Source organism: Orbicella faveolata, unplaced genomic scaffold, assembly GCF_042242905.1.
Source record: "Orbicella faveolata isolate gen_17 unplaced genomic scaffold, um_ofav_v1 contig_24, whole genome shotgun sequence".
Taxonomy (NCBI): Eukaryota; Metazoa; Cnidaria; class Anthozoa; order Scleractinia; family Merulinidae; genus Orbicella; species Orbicella faveolata.
The window spans coordinates 28,301,819-28,321,201 of NW_028301552.1; the positions used below are offsets into that span (position 1 = coordinate 28,301,819).

A 19,383-nucleotide genomic window follows, 5' to 3' on the forward strand; every position below is an offset into this window, starting at 1 on the left:
GGCCGCGTTCCATTCCAAAGCGCCCAACAGAAATCACACAAAAAAGTATTAACTTCATAAAAACGAGACAGATATTTGGCAAGAATTCGCTCAAACATGAATTCAATTTGATGGATCATTTTATCTTTATCGGGTTGATCTCTTAAAGCTGTCTAACACTGCTAGTTTAGTCGGGCACTGCTTGTTACGTAACGTTTGTCTTTTTTCTTCGTAATTTGGAAGTCTTACGATTTATGCAAAATTGGAACAATGGAGGCTAACTGTCCTTATAACAAGTATTTCGAGTTTATCTAGCTTGTTGAATGGACACCGCTTGATTCAACACACGATGTTACAGCGAAAGTGCGAAACATATGGCAACTCAAAGTCCCCATTAGCAAGACAAGTAAGATGGGCAAAACAAATTAAGACCGAAAGCCTAATAGAGAAGCTTATGAAAAAGATATTGTGTGCTGCTTTGAAAACATGCTCCTGTCAGTTTCTAAGCTGTTTTACAGCTGCAAAAAGGGTCTGGTGACTTAGATTTTGAAAATTCTTGAAACTGTTCCTTCAACAGTCCTTCTTTACTGGAAGGTAAACATGGCAAAGGAGAACCTCACAGATTTTGTATTATTGGAATCGCGAATGGACGTGCTCTTTATATTGGCAAGACCAAGAACAACGACCACGTTTGGATTTACCTTTCAAGGGGGCGGGGGTCATCTTGAACTACAATATCGTTTTAAAGGCACTTAAACAACTCCAAAACTGTTTGGCTAGCAGTTATTTATACCTCGAGTTGGACAGCGTTAGAGGTACTAGTGCCAAGCGCACTCGGCCAGAATTGCTTAAACAGAGAGGAAACTAAGTATAAAACCATGGGGTGGGTTCTTCCTACACACTCTTTTTTAATGTATACGAATATTGTTTATCCAGCTCAGGCTGAATATTCTTATTTGACTGCCGATTTTAGGCTGAAAATATTCTTGTGAATATTCTTAGATAATGGTGTATGACACTTCCGTTTTACTGATTTTGATGGCGTTGAAGTAATAATTTTGGAGCCATACTGCATGCAGGCAATAAAACCTGATATGATACACAAAGATAAAACGAGGGGATACACATAATTTCTTGACGAAATATATGTTATTAACATCACACATACGGCTAGTGCTGTTTTTGTGGTTTTTTTTTTGGCTAGTTTTGCCATTTAGAGAAAGGAAGAATTTACACGATTTAGTTAAAAACATGTAACTGTATTGTATCTAAAAATTTTCTAAACACAAAATTATAATCTTTTCAAAATCTCACAACCTCGGGTTATTCTAAAAATATTCTTAACATTTCGCAACTTTCAGCCTCAATATTCTTATAAATTATATCCTTATAGAAAAAAAAAAAGATGTATTGGACTCACCAGGAGGCTCCACCCAAAAAGAGTACCTTTTTTAGTCTTTAAGGTGTGTAAAGGGTAGGCATTTCATGAAATGAAATGTAGGAGATGCAAAGCTCTCTTCAAAAATATCCGTCAAGCACCGTGACTTAATGGACAAGTCGATCAGTATAAATAAGTATTCAAATTTTTAAGGGGTTACTCGTTTCAATTTAAGGTTATAAAAAAGGCATTTAGTGTGCCTACTGTAGGTGTGTGAAAGCGATACCATTTTTATGGAATGTATATAAGATGGCCTCATGGTTAGTGCGCTCGTCCCCGGATCGAGCGGTCAGGGTTCAAACCCTGGCCGGGACACTATGCTGTGTTTTTGGGCAAGACACTTAACTCTCACAGTGCCTCTCTCCAGGAGTATAAATGGGTACCAGCGAATTGTTGGGGAAACCTAACAAATTGCGGTGGAGTGACCTGCGATGGACTAGCATCCCGTCCGGGGAGAGTAGAAATACTCCTAGCTGCTTCATGCTACAGAAACCGGGATAAGCTCCGGCAGCTATGAGCCAGTCGGCCCCAAGGCTTCACTTTATAGAAAAGGTTACTGCTTCTGTCAAAAATGGTATTTAAAAGGGTAAGGATTTGGACTTCAGAGTAGAGCTTCCAGTGTAAAACACTGTTTGACACATCATCCCCCCAACACCCCCTACACCCGCCCGAACAAACTAAGCAGTCTGGCAAACCAACATAACTGGGAAACAAGAATTGAAGGTCGCAGTTATCTCCATACATCCATTTTCATCCATTCATCATCAGCCTGTGACAGGGTTTGAAGACCCAGTTTTGGCCAAGATGCACTGCATGCTGTGAGCATTGGAAAACAACAGAAACCTCACTATTATGTGCACCAAAACAATAGACCCGCAAAATGCATAAACGTCAATACTGGGACTTGAACATGAAAATGAGGATAAAACTTCAGTTCAGAATTAGAAGGTATTGTGATGGCCTGACAACCAGATTGGAACACTGGACCAGAATAAAAACTTAAAGAAATCTGGGGAAAAAATTTTCTTTAAATACTTCCATATGCAATGAAAGATTTTGGTCATGTGACTAAACATTTCTGTGGTAACCATGTTTCCAAAGGGTCATTCAGTGAAACTTTGGATTTAACAAAAATAATTCATTCCAAAATCTTAACAGTTCTCCTATTTTTAAATTTATCCTGTTATACTTTATTATCAAATAATATTTGGTGCTGTTTTGACATTTCTGAAAAGTTTTTTTAAATCCAATATCCAATCCCACCGTTTCCCAGGCTCATGAATGAAGAAAAATTATAGGGTTAGTTATAATTTTAGCACATTTTTGAGTGAGAGGTCCTAATAAGAAATATATTTGGCTGAAGATCTACATTTCCATATCAAGAGCAGTTCTGTCTGCCCTGACCAAAAGCCAAAGATTTTGCAGTCTGCTGAAACTAATTCAGTAAATATGTATTTTTGAAGTAAGTTGTGAAAATATCTTGGCAAAATTGGTCTTAAAGGAGCTATGTTATGGTTTAAACATCTTAAAAGGTAAGCCTAAATTTAACAAGTTGGTTGTTTTTAAGCAGTGTTAATCTTATCCATCCTCAACGATCCTTGTTCCTTTACGGTTTATTATTATTATCTCTTTGGTGTTTTTGTATCTCAGAAAACCAATATTTTAAGGTTTTGTTTAATTCAAAGGTAACTTTGTACAACTGGCCAAAATAATTCAAAACATGGTGATTGAGCTCCTTTGATTGCACACACCAAGGAATAGGGATGTGTGCCAGGTAGCTTGTTCAGACCTATGCTGTCAGTTGCATCATGGTTTCTTTACAACAGCATGAGACACGTGGTGATAAAAGACAAATAAGTCAAGCAATATGCTTAACATATATATGGCCAGTACAAAAAGAAAATAATAAATCAACATTGCCAGGTCAAATTATCATCCTCGGAGACTTGGGGGGAGCTAGTCGGCATGATGCAATATTTTCTGCCGCTCCTGCTCTTGATGTAAACTTTCACCTGAAAATATTGTGTCACCTGAAAATAGTGCATCGTCCCAACTGGCTGCCCCTGGGTCTCCGAGGATGGAGAAATTATATGCCCAAACTACTTCTGAATTGAAAATTACTTAGGAATAATAAAAAAAAGATCTAGCTACAGGATATCAGATCAACAGCTACACATTGTAGATCAAGGAAATGCAAATGATGCAATCTAAATAAGCGTTTATTATAATGCCTGTGGTCATGATCCTTCTTATTATGGTTCTTATATCATTTAAATAGTTCTGATGCACTACATGTACATCAGCTAAGCAAATATGTGTTAATAATTCAATATTTATGTGGTTCTTTTAGGGGATTCATTGACGTCCCCATCCAAATTTCGAACCTTTTCACATCAAAAATGCTAGAAGTCCTTACATTCCCTTTGGAATGGCAATGCGAGTCAGTCCTTTATCATCATTCTATCCACCTCCTCCATGTTGTAATTTCAGTGCTTTGTTGGATGTTGAAATGTTACCATAACAGGGACTTATTTTTGGAAAGAGGGAGAAGCCTGAGGTACAATATGTCACTTTATTTGAAATTCAGCGAAACTGTTGCATACTCCCTTACTCATGGCTTAAACATCAAATAAAACTCAGCAAAGTGTTTCATTCGGCTACCAAGACTTGAATGAACACCAATGTGACTGATCATGTTCGGAATCACCAAGTACCTCTCCAAATTCATTTTGTTGGCAAAGTCATCGATCGCCACATCCATAGGATACTTTTCACTACACTGAACTGATTTTAAAAAATTGGCGAGGTTGCGTGCATGAGACCTCGGATAAAGAACACCTGGTGTGCAGCAGCCAGGAGCCTTGACAACTGAGTACATGACTGGTGAGAGCTTCTTTAATTCTATCCAATGAGCTCTGCCGACGGTATAAACAACCAAAATGACATAGACTCCCCATACAGTGAAGGTACAATACAGCGATACTTTCCTTCGTGTCGTAGTTCGCATTTTCAATTGAACCCACACAGCTAAAGATCCGCCGAGTATACCGATCAATACAAGTTCTGGTAATTCGGGCCAACCAAAACCCTGCCATTTCTCGGGATAGTAGAGTTTCAGAAACACCCAATCCCGTCGACTTTTCAAGAACTTCCCAGGCATTTTATATGCCAAGACATACCGAAGATGGCTGAGGAGACGTTCTGACGGCAAAGCGTCATCCTCGATCATTAAAACGTACGTTGAATTGTGTCGCACGCCTATTTCTAAACCCACAACATAGTCTTCTTTCTCGCGTGACCTCGAAGCGGACGTTACAGGTAACGAACTATTGACTACCGTAATAAAGTTCGACAAGTAAGCAGCATCTTCGTTCATTCCAGGCTGTGGATCCGAATTAAGAATGGTTAAAACACTTCTCCCTTCATCGCTTATGACCTGAGGCAGTAAACGAGAGGCGACTTGAAGTGAATAATGCGTGTTCGAACCACGGTGAGCTGTCAAGAGAACAATAGAGAAATCGATTTGTACTTTTTCACCATATTGGGGAAATGTCGTAGTCGATTTATAAAGACTATTAAAATATTTCCTCGCTTCCTCGGTTCGTTCCTTGTTCTCTGCTTCGAGGTATTTGTAAGGCTCCTTCGGCTTGTTAAAATACGTTGAGAAGCCAAGTTTGTGACACAACAAGGGCAGGACGAGAACAAATGTTGAAATGTAAATGGTGGCAACATATATCCCAATTCGCCGGTACAACACCATGCCAGAGCTAGAGAATTGTCAGCGATTAAGTTACTTCCCTTCTGTAAGATGGACGAATATTATAGATGACAGAGACACTCTGCGATTAAAAACGTGCCCAAGTAATTGTACAGCCCGCCAGCACCAGTGAATGTGCTTGCGTGACGAACACGAAGAAAGTGACTTGTGTGACACTGCCATGCGTCGGCGCAGCGTACGGGCATTCCTATCCCTGGGCCCCTATCCACTCGTCTCAACAGAAACGAAGGGTCTGGAGACGGAAATAGTGCGGGCGATGGTTTTATGGTTGGGCTACAAATTTGGGAGAAGTAAATATGCATTATCATTAGAGCATCAAGAATATAAAATTAGAAAATTGTAAAAAAAAAAAAAAAACACTCATTTTTGGTAGTTCATACAAATAAGGTGGTCAAAAAATGCTATTAAAGTGAGTCCCGGGGGAGGGGATACCGGGGGCTACTCCCTTATATGGGCTATATGGGTATGTGCTGCCCCAAAGGGTATGGTTTTTCAGCTGTTTTGGTCATAAATAGGGTATCGATTTTAGCCATTTTGGTCGTAAATAGGGTATGGTCTTTGCACTCTAGCCTTGATATGGGTATGTTTTTAAAAAGAAGCCACTTTTTCGCCATTATCGAAAGGAAAATCAACAAAAGCCCTTCACAAATTATGTTTACAGTAATTTAACTTTGGTCTGAACTAGGGAACTTATTATAATAGAGGTCTGAAGCAGGGTTTTGATTTAAGGGTTAGGTCATAAATAGGGTTCCGAATTTTTGGTCACGTCATAAATAGGGTAGGGAATATCGCAGATTTTGGTCATAAATAGGCTAAGGGTTTTGGGAAGCAGGCCGCACACCCCCACCTGATTTTTCTGGGAGTACCACCCCCCAGGAGGGAATACTCCATATAATGGTCTATACAGGAAGGCTCTGTCTGAATGGGGTACCTTTTTCAGACTTCAGGATATAGTATAGTATTGGCATTATCCGCCAATCTAGTCCATAATTTTAGCATGTTTTAGTAATTGTACATTCAGGATATAAAAGGGTAGGGAATTCACAAGTTGAGAAATATGAAAGGGTAGGGAAATCTGTTATTTAGTACGGGCCTTTAATTGAATCATTTAATTTTTTAGGATTACCTGAAAATGACGAGATGATTTCCTTTTTTGGTGATCAGATTCATAATACAGGCCAGTTATGAAAGCATGTGATGGGGGTACCTTTTTTCAATTCAAAGCATATGAAAGGGATACCTTCTCTATCAAAATGGTATACAAAAGGGTAAGGGGTCGGACCTCAGACCTCAGGGCGGAGCCTCCCCATATAAAACTTTGAAGAGTTGCCCCCATCCGCCGGAAAGTGAGTAACAATGGCTGAACACTATGTGTTGAGCCAGCTACGAGTGTGAGAGAAACCAACCACAGCGAGCTCCCTACAAAAAAGACACAAGGCCAATATTCTACTAGTACAAGCAAGCTTGGTTTGTAAGAGATTTATTGGACAAATGGAAATGCTTAGAAAAAATGGCACGATCACAGACAGCAAAAGCATAACAAACTTCAAGTGTGCATCTCTGATTGAGGGCTAGCTAATTTGTGTTTACTCACTTCTGGCATTAAACAAAACAGAGAGTTGGAAGACAAAGAAAAGGAATGGTTTAGACGAAAGCAAGTTCTTTTAGAAGCATAAGCCATAAAACTACCAGAAATCCTCCAAGAGTGATCATGAGGGATCATTAAGGACAGTACCTGATCTACCTTAGAGAATATTGGACCAGCAATACAGCAATCTGATTGGCTAATTTAATAATTGGCCCTCTGAACTAGATTAGCCACGTAATGATCAATAACACTGAAAAATTCCCAAAGTTATTAACTTTTTCCTAATCAATAAACTGTAAGATTACACAGACTGTATATTAACTGCATCAACATTTCATATACTTCATCGAACTGTTTTACAGGGTTAGATACAAGCTTTTTCAAGGGGATGGGGAGGGGGTGGCTGGTATCTTGGGTTTGCAAAATCAATGGGACATGCCCCCAAAAAGTGGCAATTTGAGAACTGGAACCTTATTGAAAACTGTTACACCAGAAATACTAGCAGTGCCACAAAGTAAAAATTATGAAGAGGTACCTGTCCAGAGTGTTTGCTTTTATTTCTTCCATAATGATGTTCACGATTTTTTATTTTCTTTTTTATTCTTTGCCCCACCAAAGAGGGAGTGGAGGGTGGGTAGCCACCCAATCCACCCACCCTCCTCCCCCTGAATCCATCCCTGGGTTTAATTTCTCCTTTGTTGATTTACCAGCAGTGTGATAACTTCTGCAAATATAAGTTGTTTATTTACATTTCATTTTGATAACATTAGTTCTTTATACTCATATTTACATGTTGTCTACTGACTGGAGAGCCTATTTTGTATTTTATGTCGTTAATGTATGCTCAAAGATTTGTTGATGCTCATCTTGTTAACAGCCGGAGAACTTGCTTTTTTGTTTCATATTGTTAAGTTTAGAGAGTTGTATTATGCTATATTTTCTTTCTATTTAAGACATAACATCCCTTCCAAATATAACCTTGAACATTCTTAAAGAAAAATCACTTTCAAAAGTAAGTGAACATTATCATTCTGTCAACTCTTCAACTTTTCCATTCATGGCATGAATTTTTCCCTTGAACATGTCCAGCCATCTTTTGTAGACACAAAGTCAGGTGACCAAGCTTGCTCAGGACTGTACTGAAAGAATATCAGCCCAGGATATCATTATATGTACAGACCTTGCAATGCTTCACCTGTGGACAATGCATTAGTTTAGCTTTGAGCTGCAATCTAGCTTAGACATGCTTCTCAATAGACAAAATGAATCTTATGTAGAATGGTTAAAAATCCCTGCCTGTGTGGAGGTAGTCACAACCAATGTGCTATACACAAGGAGTGACCAAGAAATTGAACTCAGGAATACCAAGGGCAAATCCACCTAGTGGCAGAAAGGAGAGTTTGAATCCAACCAGTGGCTGGTCAAGGGCAGGGCGTCATGACCCAAGGGGGGGTCTGGCTGCCAAAATACTCAAGGGCCAGGGCTCAACACTAACTTTTCAACTTACTAGCCAAGTGGCTAGTGACTACTTAGATGTTACTAGCCAAAAACATTTTTTTTACTAGCCAAGCCTGAGGTTGGCTACCTTATCACATAAAATTTTTGCGACACGTTTATTTCGCAATTTGGGGGTACACATAATTTTGCAACACTTAAATTCGCAATTTTGCACAAAATTGTATTTTTAATCACTTTAACTTTGCATTTTTGAGTAACACAAAATTTGTTTCCCTGGCAATGTTACTTAAACATGTCTTTGAATTTAGTAAACTGACTTTATCAAAGGTACAATAATGTCAAAAGTACCAAAAACACAATGGCAGGACTATATGTCAACAGTAACATATTGTTTTATGTTCCCGACACTTACTTATTTGCGTCACTTTAATTTTGCAATTTTTTTTAAATTGCAAAATTTGCAAAATTAACTTGTCATTAAAATTTCAGGTAAATCCAATAACAGCAGAATTACCAGCAAGACTTAAAAGCACAACGCAAGCAACTCTCTTTAACACATAATGTTAACTTGGTAATCATACTGTACTTAAACTAGTTTCAAAAAAGTTCCAGTTCCCAAAAAGACATATGGGACTCTGTTTTTCTCTGAGACTTCCTTGGAAAAAGAGGTCACTGTAAAAACTGTAGAGACTTCTTCACAGACAGGCGCCCTAGAAATATTTCAAATTAAAGCAAAACAACTATCTGAACAATACTGTAAACTGTCGTTGGCAAAATTCAACTGCTGAAAATGGCTAATTTAAATGTCGAAGGAACTAAATCTTTCTCATCTAATTATTTCTATAGTGGTAAGTCTGTAAGTATGCATACAATGACAAATCACCCATATATTGTTACGCTAAATGAAATGTTATCCCTTTACAGTTCCACACTATTTTGCACGTAAAAAAAATTTTGTAACAAAAAAGAGCATTGCCGTGTGCTTTCAGAAAATGTTGTCTTGTTTGTCAAATATTTCTTTCAACAAAATTAACATGTTCAGTTCCCCGTTTACATGCCACACAGCGAAAAGTAGACAGATGTGCTGAACAGCACATGCCCAGTGCCATGATATGTCCACAATTCTGACATAATCATTAATTGTTTCCGAGAAAAGTGTAAATTTGCGTTTGTCTTCCCTGAAGAAGACAGAAACTAGTTCAGCCAATTTCATTTTGTTGACTAGCCAAAGTGGCTGGTGGAAATCAAAAACCTACTAGCCAAAACTAAATTTCTACTGGTCTGTGACTAGCTGGCTACCGTTAGTGTCGAGCCCTGAGGGCCAAAGGGCTGAAAATGGGCCCCATCTTATAAAATCAATTAAAGGCCCTAAGGGCCAGAACAATTTGGGGGATCCCACCTTAAAACGAGGCAGTGTATAACATCTGTAAATGTCATACAATGATAAAGAAGACTGGATCTGACACTCCACATGACAACTCCAGCATGCTAAAACACCTGACCATGCTGCCTCTTTTCATGTATATTCTCCAGTCAATGCTCCCCATGCTTGGTTGATAACTAAAGAAATATGCATTGGTTTTTGAAAATATATCAATTATTTACTGTAAAATTACATCATTCAGTTGTCAGGTGAAAAATACAGGTATCAACTGGTTGGCTTGTCCAATACTGACACAGGTGCAAGTATTCTGTTTTTATTGGTTTCCACTATTTGTCCATTCATGATCATTTCATCTAAGATCATATGCACTTTGTCCAGATTGAACATTATCTTCACAAAGGTCAAAAGTCAAGGAAACCACCATGTTTTTCACACATTTATCACCTGACTACAAGTGATCCTTACAAATGGTAAGTGATCCATAATGCTGGAGTTAATCCTAATCCCTGTAGTGTTAACCAACTAGGAGTATACAAAGTTTCCATTAATGCACAGGTGTGCTTCTTATATGCACAAAAATAAAAAAAGAAAAACACACAGTTTTTTTCGCAAAGTGCATCCTTAGGACACAGGGAAAAAGTTCTGAAAATTTTTAGTAACAGGTGATCATGAAGGACCCCTGAAAAGCAAAATGAACCCCCAACTCTTTAGTACTGGGGGTCCCAAGGACCCTTAAGGGTCCCAAGAACCCTTAACCATCAAAACTAATGGGAACTCTGACAGTTAGCCCATTTATACACCTGGGGGGAAGAGGTACTACTGTCAGAGTAACATCACTTAAGATTGTATTAACACCAGCCAGGGCTCAAACCTGAACTGCTTTATCTGGTGTGCTAACCATAAGGCCATCAAACATCCAGAGGAAGAAAGGGTGAGCTCTGATTCTGCTGCCCTCCTCCCTTTTCAAGCATGTAAGGGTCTATCTCCACTTCCCTCTCTCCCTCTCCCCCTTCCTTCCTCCCCCCTTCTTCCATTTCAGGACCCCTGTATCAAAGCTAACAAATTATTCCATTTACAAGCAGTCACCTTAGAAAGCCTTTCAACCCAACATTCAACATAAAATTATCCATTAGTTTGTGATGTTAATATCTACACTCAAACTTTTGTTCTTCTAGTACCACGCAAAAAAGAAATATGCGATGAGACGTTTGATGCATGACCGCCTTTTAAAAACCTCCAGCAAGAAACTCCTTCAGATATTTTGACCAGTACATTTAAACTCCAGATCACTTAATGTAAACAAACTTTCCAGTATTTTGAATAAAATGTAACTGGCTGATTTAAAAGGATACATCCAATTCACACTGAAAATAAAACAACAAACAGGCTATATTAGAACAACAAATTTGTTTGTGAAATTAATCATGATTACTTTATTCCAAAAGCAAAATATTGTGCAACAACACAGTCGTCATCATCATTCCTCATAGCCCCCAGTGGCGCATAGGGCAGCGCAACAACACAGTGCATGAAGCAAAGGAAACATGCCTAAGGGAAACCCTTTAGTCAGGATTTGAAAACAGACTGGTATCCAAAATTTTACAAAGCATGTAGGTATTTTCCTTAGAGGTCTGGGAGCACCCTCTCCCAGGGAATTGTAAATTTAAGTTGAGATTGCATTCTTTTGTACTGGACATTTGATTGGCTGGATTTGAAAATGTTGGAATCTATTGCTTCAGTTCAGTCTGCCATCTGATTGGTTTTGATTGTCTGGGTGGCCCTGTAAAATCTATTAGACTTAGTTAACTGTCAGAAGTAAGAGTTATCACTCACAGTACATTGTAGGATGCTACTGTGTGGCACTAAATTTTTGCGGGAGTGTATTTTTGCAACTTGTTTTTCTTGCTGGGTACTAATTTTTGCAATTTGAGCTGCATGCAATTAGCCATGTTCTAAACGAGCAGTGGACTGGGCACGAGTATTAAAAATCGATTGAATTGAAAAATGGGACTCACCATCTGAAAGAGCAGTCAAACATTAGTAAGTTTACCAAATCTGAGAGTTATTGGTTTAAACGTAAAGGCATGGTACACTTTTAAAAATCGCTAAAATAAGAGAGCTAAATTATATGAATTTTTCAGTTCAATCGATTTTAAATATTCATACCCAGTCCCCTGCTTGTTTAGAACATGGCTAATTGACAAGTGAAACCTGTTAATGTTATATAGGAGTATCCCAGCACCCTCTAGGGAACCATGCAGGACATATCATTAGAGTATAAGAAATTGAACATAAATCAAAACTCACCACACTCGAAAAATAACGATCCAATGTTTCAACAAGGGTGTGGATAAACTCCAGAATTGATAGCTCATTCTGCAGAAAGACACAATATTGTATCAACCTAAGCTGGGCTTTATGAGAACTAGCCTGTACATGGCCATGAGCAACCTGGACTGTCTGAGAATCAGGCTTTAGGATGACTAAGGGCCTGCTTACATGGAGAGAGGGTCCCCCGGCTAACCAGGCTACCCGGCTAACTGAGCAATCCTGGGAGGGCTAGCTTCTCATACGTTTCTTTAGAAAACACATTGAAGCATTTACATGCTACACAGGGTAGCCCACCTACCTGGGGCACCCTGTCTACTTGCCTGGGGCACCAAGCTAGGCGGGATAGCTTTTTACCATGTAAACAGTTCGTGCTAGGCTATCCCGGCTAGCCGAGGTGAGATAAACCAAAAAAACATGGCGGCACAAGGTGAATTTTTTCATAGTTACCATTTGCCAGACTGAGTGTTATCTGCCGAACAGAATGACAGTCAATCTGAAGAGATCAATGTAATAGATGAGTCTCAGGCAGAGAACAGGTCCATGCCTGTGCAGGAAGCTGAAATAAGATGTCAAATAGTTTCTTTGGCCAGCTATTTTGTTTGTTGTGCTTAGCGGCCACTCAAAAGATAGCCCACGCAGCCCACTCACCGTCCCAGTTAGGTGAGTTGCATGTACATGTAAAGGCAGGCTATGTGTCAACCCTTCTAGCCGCGTAGCCCGGTTAGCCAGGGCACCCTCCCTCCATGTAAACAGGCGTTAAGCTACTGCTATAAACTTGAGACAAACTTGAAAACTTGAAAAAAGTAACAGACAGTTAAAGTAAAGTATCAGTTGAGTACCAGTGAAGTATCCGATATCAAGTAGTCAGGTCAATTAGTATCAGCAGAGCATCAGATTATTCAGTATGGATTCTGTGAGGCATGGGTGAAGTGTTAATGAATTAAGTATCGCTGACCTTGGTCGATAATGCACTCAAACCTGTTTTAAGCAGCCACCTATTTACCAGTTAGTGGCCACTCCTTGTTAAGCAGCCAGTTATTAAAGTCTCGAAATTTTTGAAAGTAAAATACAGTAAATAAAACCCCTACTAATTGGCCAGCTCCATTAAACAGCCGCGGCCAACTTTTGGTTGTCCCAATGAGGGTTTTTCTATTGCCTTTACACCCATTAAGGTATCAGTAGGGGGAAAATTTGCAATTTTGCATAATTTTACTTTTTTAAGCAGTTGGATAAATCTTAAAGTAATCTTTAAGATAAAAAAAACTCCACGAAAAAATCTTATATCTGCCGCTAGTTATTGCGCGAGAAAGATTGTTTTGCATATTAATTACTTAATTGAGAGCTGACAAGTTCTGTCAAATGAATTAATTATCGAGGCAAGATGTCACATGACATCAAGATCATGCTGAGTTGACACGCGATTGGCGCGCCATAATCAGTGGCGGATGTCTTCGAAGAAGACAGAGCGATCTTGCCCGTTTTCATCGGCTAAAGAAAGGCCAAAGAAGGCGAAAAACACTTTCAACAAAGAGTGGGCCGCTAAATTAGTGGAAAGCGGCAAAGGGTTCGTTTTACAATCAGGAAAAATTGCTGGATGAACGCGACAACGATCGCAATCACGAAGCCAGCGAACAAGCCAAAATGAGCGCAAGCCGTGCTAAAATACTGTTGCAAGAAACTGTCGAAGCAGAGGAGATTGACGAAGAGAAGTGGACGAAATTGAAAGGCAGATCGATTGTACAAAATTAGAATCAGCAGTGCAACATTTTTTTTTTCTTACCCAGCTATTGTCATTTCTTACAGTATCTTTGCCTTTGCATCAACATCAGTCGATGTAGTCCCGTTTACGACGTCCTCTCCAGCGTTTCCCTTTGTGCGCTTGCATTTTCTCGGGAGCCTTCTACAGGCCTTTGGCATGTTAACAGTGACATGGTCATAATTTTGAAGATTAGTCAACCGATACGTAAAATTTCGAACGCTAATATGGTAAATCAAAAGATAATTTCACGTTTACTAACTTTGGAATTCTGACTTCACACATGAAAAAGCGGTTTATTCACTGGTAAATAATTTACCGCGTGCCGTCGCAGAAATTTGTACCTGTTCCATGTTAACTGTCACAGTCCTATTGTTATACAGAAAGTTGATTCCTCTGCGGTGTCTCCCTTGGTGTGATAATCTCATAACACTTGGATGCCGCCGAATTTTATTTTTTCTCTGTTTCTCGAAAGTAAAAAATAGGCGAGTTGTACGTGCCTTTCGAGTTTCAGGTCGGCAGCCCCTGGACCAAATTGGCTGAAATTCGGAGAGAATGTTGTCAGAACGATCGCCGACAAAACCGTGTCTGCGAATTCTGATTACTCTTTTCATTAAAAAGTTATGCCTTTTTTTCGCGGGCAGTCCTATTTTTTTCCCTTTTCTAACTTTATCCTCTTGTAAAATAATAACAAACGCATGTGCCAAAAATCTGAGACACGGTTTTTGAGGTCAATGTGTGAAGAAACGGATGCCATGTTAATCGTTTTCTCCGACCTAAATTTAGTGGGCATATACCTTGATTTATGGGTTCGTGAAGCTTTGTAAATATATTCACATTTTCGAAACACGGTAAATTTTTACCGTTTTAAACAGGTCAGGTCATAATCTGTAGTTATTAAGCTTCCAGTAAATATACGGTTTATATGGGTTTTTGTTAAAGCCACGAACGCTAGAGCGGACCGTGCGGATGGTCAAATGGGTTATACTGATACCTTAAACAGCCACTCCAAATTTAAAAACTTTGTTTTGGAAAAGGTGATGGCAGGTAAGAGTCCGATACAGTAGAAGGTGACGACTGATAAAAACATTCAAACACATGTTTATCATGATTGTCTTGAAGTGACTCTATGTTCACCAAGAAATTAACCCGATGGTGAAAAATATTCAAGATACCCCAGCCTCTATTAAGCGGCCAACCCCTATTAAGCTTCCACCTCCCATTTCCCCTCGGGTGGCCACTTAATGGGGGTTGGACTGTATGTCAAATGATTATCGACCAAGTATCAACAGACTATTGACTCGGACTGACTGTCCACTGACTATCGACCAACAGTCAGTCAATGTGTCAACTAACTATGTCAGGCAACACTACCTATAGTAAACATGATCCGCAAAGTGTTAGCAAAGCAGCCAGCTGGCTGTATTCATAAGAAAGGGAATAGTATAACTTGCCTCATCTGAATCAACACCAACAATAAATAACAGTGAGGCATATCTTCTGTAAATGACTTTGAAATTCTTGAATTCCATAAAAGGACACTGAAAGCAAGAATAGGATAATTTTATATAAACTGACTTCTAATGAGGATCTGAGATTAAGTGCTTAATCAATGAGAGCAGTTACCCACCAAACTTTCTTGCAGATTTTGATGATCAAATAAAGAATTTCACAAGGATGCCCACTACATGTAATATAAGAGACAACATTCACCAACTCTGGCAGTTTAAATGGCTAATAGACCTTTCCACAGTTTCTCACACCATCTTGTTTGGGGAGCAAATATATGGGAAATTTTGGGTGTAGAAAGATTGACATTTTGAAATTCTAAAGAATCACAATGTAAACTGTAAGATAACCAGTAGAGCAATTCACTGAATGATCAAATCTGAAGAAAACAAGTGTACTGTGAGACAGGAACCACCTTTCAAATTTTCTACTCAAAAATCTCTAAATTTGACCAGACCTGGAAACTTTCTTTCACAGTAAAATCTATGGAAAATTAACAATTTAATTCCGGCTTTCTTAGCTAGTGTGTAGCTTCACTGTATCCCCGGAGGGGGGGGATACTTTTGAGAATTTCTGGGTGGGGATGTGCCACTGGGACCCTGGAACCCTTAGCCTATACCAGAGCTAGTTCAGCTGAATTTTGCTACCCTATACTAGAGTAAACTCCCCAAATCCCCCCATCTATCGACACTGTTGAGGCTGATTTGCGTAAATTTAAACTTGCCGATTTGATTTTTTTATATTTTTGAGTGGCAATTCCTGGTTTCCTTAGTCTAGATAAAATCTTTAACCAACTAGTCAGTTTTGTGAAAAGTTATACCCTATTCTAGACCCAAATACTCTGATTTATATACCCTATCCTAGAGTAAACTGCTTGAAAAACATACCCTTCACAGCTGCAAATACCTACCTATATAGCCCATATATGGCAGTGCCCCCCCCCCCCCCCCCCCCCCACGCTAGGGACTGTATCCTTCCAAATAGTTTATCAGTATAAAATTAATTCTCTGACTTGGTATAGTTAGTATTAAATTCGCAGATATTTCGAATCATGATTCCAATATTCCCTGAACTATTAGACACTAATTCCCCTACTTTTCCACTGTATTTACAGCAATTTTTTCCGTGTTTACCCTTCAACCAACATGGCGCCAGAAACCGTGAAAAGGACCCCACATCAAGATCAATGTCATTCGTCACCTGATCGTCGCTTCGTGCCAAACATTTTCGCGTTATTTCGGCCTCCAAATTCGTCCTTTCTTCAAGTTCCAAGTATTCATAGTATTGGGAAACCCGAGTATGCCCTTGCTTGTTCACAAGTAGCAGAAATTTCAACATTGTAACGCTTTTTCAAGTACCACTTTCGCTTTTTTGAGCTCAAGTCAAAATATCACCAGGCGTTCCTTTCTCCGTCAGCATGAAAACGAGGCGCCAAAACAATAAAAATGGCGACGAAACTGACAGTTGACGTTGACTCCATCGAAATAATTGAAAAAGATCAGCAGGATGATACTTACAGCTTTAAAGAGTGCAAAAAGATTGGAAAACACTTTCTGGATGAATTGAAGGAAGCTATTAAAGTCGACCATTTGCCAGATGTCGGAGAGCCTCGACTTAAAGCGACGAAATATCTCGAGGAAACAGAAATTTTACAACTTTTAGAAGTAAGCTAAAGCTTTTTTTTACAGCTCTGATTTACTTTTTAATCACCTATACAGTACTCAGCAATCTGGCAAATAATATGTCACGTGTCATGGGTCAAGACTCACTAACTCCCTAGAACAAGCAAAACTCACTAACTCCCTAGGGCAAGCAAAACTCACTAACTCGCTAGGGAAACAATAGCCTGCATCGCGGGTTACTAGCATCTGCGAAGTAGCACACAAATCCTTGTTCTAGACCCCTGATGAAGAAAACAAACACTGGAAGTTGCTTTTGAAATCTTTCTCAATCCTAATTGGCTATTGCTGATACTCCCGCAGAGCCCACACACAAGAAAATATTATTGCAAAAAATTTATAGAGGTGTTAAAAAATACAAAGCAACAGATAAAAATGGAAACCGTGCAGACCTTTAATGCATACCACCAAATGGTCAAACGGCTCAACTCAGCATAAAAGTTCTCCTAATAAGACAGCATGAAATGACCTTCACAAACAAGTGTGAAGCAAAAACAGGTTGAGACCAAAATCCAAAAAAAGAATGTCACGAACTGTAGGAGTCTGTGTAATTTAGCGCAATTAAAAAAATATTTTCAGACAAACCAAACACCAAAATGAAGTTTCCATTTAAAACCTATTGAATGATCTCTGGGTTTTTGTCACTCGTGATGGAAATAGCTGGAATACCCAAATTGGTCAAAGACTTGAAGTACCTAGTTCTCCATCAGCAATCACAACGGCCGCTTGGACCATGGGGTTTGTTATTTCAGATGTCTGTGATGATCACTGAAATGTTAAGAGCTTTCCAAAGCTGGTGGGTAGATTAAAAAACACTTTTTCTCTTGGAAGAATGATCAGGGTGGAGATTGGTCACTTCAAACCAAGATTTCATCGCTTCAAAAGCTGCGTTCTAAGTACTTCTCACACGGGATCCTTTTCAGTTATAGTTATGGGAGATTCCCTTATACCCAATGAGATCGATTTATTGCCAGTTAAACAATTGCTTTATGAAGAAACCAATCACACATGACTACTCAGATCCTAGTAGTACATTGGGGGTCTCAGACAAGGATTTGTGCCCTAATTCGCAGATGGTTATATACGAGTAAGTTTCTGTCTGCAACGCAGGCTGGGGAAACAGCAAATTGAACTTTCAACTCACACGTGATCGGGTCATGCACCTTGAAACTTCAGCAAATGTGTGTGCCAGCGAAGGCTAAGCAAATAATTTTTCGCAGTTTGGTCTGTGAGTTTGAAAGTATAATAAAGCACTTAATGACTGGCCTCACAGGAAACAGTGAGTTTTGTTTCCCTTTGACCCTCAATGTATCCCTGACAGCTTCTCCTTGGGGAACCTTGAGAGTCTCAGGGAAACAAAATTCACTGTTTCCCTTGAGCCCAGTCATTAAGTGCTTTAAGTAGCACCCCTATAACCAAACCTGTATCCCTTTCCCCTCCGGGTCTTTACTGTGCATTCATGCGCAAAAAAAAATTGAATTTATGTTCTTTTCATCTTTCTTTTTTCCAGGACTTAATTGCTAAGCTTGTCTTTAAAAGACCAGAAAAACCAATAGACTTTCTAGTTAAAGAAATGGAAGAGCTGAAGAGAAAGGGAACAGAAAAGAGCCAAGACAATAATACAGCTTACTGACAAATTATCTGTGAGATTTTTAAAATATCAAAAGACTGCATTAGACTGCGTTAGACTGCGTGGTGTAATTATCATGTCGTTTATAAATTACATATTTTTTTACAAAAGGTTGAGATTTTGAACTTTCTGAAAAATAAAGTTGAGCATGTCTGAAGAGAATAAATATATTTTAAAATTTGATTCCAGGGTCTCGATTTAAGAAAATCAATATTGTAACCATAACATCCAGCCAGTGATACCAGTGTCATGACAACCTCTTAGTTTTGCTTACCGGAGAGACAACATTGTAACATAATAATGCCATCTCAATTTTTACCTCAAATGATTGGTTCAATAATTGAAATTGATATCATGGCACTAAAAAGGTTTGCCCTTATACACTTCAAATTTCAAAACTAAGCCGTGGTGAATCATTATTTCCAGTATTTCCGCTAGAGCTCAAGATCTTACACAAACCATAAGTCTATTTCAAATAACCGTTGTCTGTTTATGCTTTTTTTATTTCTTTTCCTGGCTGAAAGGCATCAGAGATTCAACCAAAGCACTCCACTGTTTGCTGCTTTGTTTGAATTTTTATGTCTGAGAGACGTCCAGTCAGACACTGTCTATAGTATAGATGCCCATTGAAAATGTTGAGGGAATACCCCAGGGGGGTACTCGCAGTATACATGACAGGGGGGGTCCAATGTATATTTTTGGGTTGAAAATTTTCATCCTTGGTATATTTTTGGGTCAAGAGATCTGTCACATATTTTTTTTAGGCCTTAAAAAATATGCATACTTTTTGGGTTTACATATCTCTGAGCAAAATTTTTGTTGCAATCATGGGATCAGAAAATTATTCATTCAA

At 39.0% G+C, this 19,383-nt stretch overlaps 3 protein-coding genes across 3 annotated transcripts; 1 reads left to right on the plus strand and 2 right to left on the minus strand.

Moving 5' to 3' along the window:
- Nucleotides 1–3,618: 3,618 nt before the first annotated feature.
- On the minus strand, nt 3,619–6,565 carry LOC110064691 (GPI-N-acetylgalactosamine transferase PGAP4-like). The gene has a single exon (XM_020771779.2). The coding sequence runs from the start codon at nt 5,175–5,177 to the stop codon at nt 4,029–4,031; it is 1,149 nt and encodes a 382-aa protein (XP_020627438.2). The 5' UTR covers nt 5,178–6,565; the 3' UTR covers nt 3,619–4,028.
- Nucleotides 6,566–7,505: 940 nt separating this feature from the next.
- LOC110064706 (uncharacterized) lies at nt 7,506–16,633 on the minus strand. Its single transcript, XM_089291935.1, has 6 exons — nt 16,422–16,633; nt 15,167–15,253; nt 11,933–12,001; nt 10,978–10,989; nt 9,858–10,015; nt 7,506–7,978 (listed from the first exon to the last, which is right to left on the minus strand). Exons 1-5 carry the CDS (start codon nt 16,557–16,559, stop codon nt 9,890–9,892), a joined length of 432 nt encoding a protein of 143 aa, XP_089148061.1. The 5' UTR covers nt 16,560–16,633; the 3' UTR covers nt 7,506–7,978; nt 9,858–9,889.
- Nucleotides 16,622–18,713, plus strand: LOC110064707 (uncharacterized). The gene is made up of 2 exons (XM_020771797.2): nt 16,622–16,885; nt 18,411–18,713. Exons 1-2 carry the CDS (start codon nt 16,667–16,669, stop codon nt 18,531–18,533), a joined length of 342 nt encoding a protein of 113 aa, XP_020627456.2. The 5' UTR covers nt 16,622–16,666; the 3' UTR covers nt 18,534–18,713.
- Nucleotides 18,714–19,383: the final 670 nt, after the last annotated feature.

Excerpts from the sequence above, each read along its gene's own strand:
- LOC110064691 (XM_020771779.2), bottom strand. The coding sequence starts at position 5,177 with ATGGTGTTGTACCGGCGAATTGGGATATATGTTGCCACCATTTACATT.
- LOC110064706 (XM_089291935.1), bottom strand. The coding sequence starts at position 16,559 with ATGTTGAAATTTCTGCTACTTGTGAACAAGCAAGGGCATACTCGGGTT. Across the intron at positions 15,254-16,421 it reads TGGCACGAAGCGACGATCAG|TGTCCTTTTATGGAATTCAA; the intron begins GTGACGAATGAC and ends TCTTGCTTTCAG. Across the intron at positions 12,002-15,166 it reads TTGGTGTTGATTCAGATGAG|AATGAGCTATCAATTCTGGA; the intron begins GCAAGTTATACT and ends GTCTTTCTGCAG.
- LOC110064707 (XM_020771797.2), top strand. The coding sequence starts at position 16,667 with ATGGCGACGAAACTGACAGTTGACGTTGACTCCATCGAAATAATTGAA. Across the intron at positions 16,886-18,410 it reads AAATTTTACAACTTTTAGAA|GACTTAATTGCTAAGCTTGT; the intron begins GTAAGCTAAAGC and ends TCTTTTTTCCAG.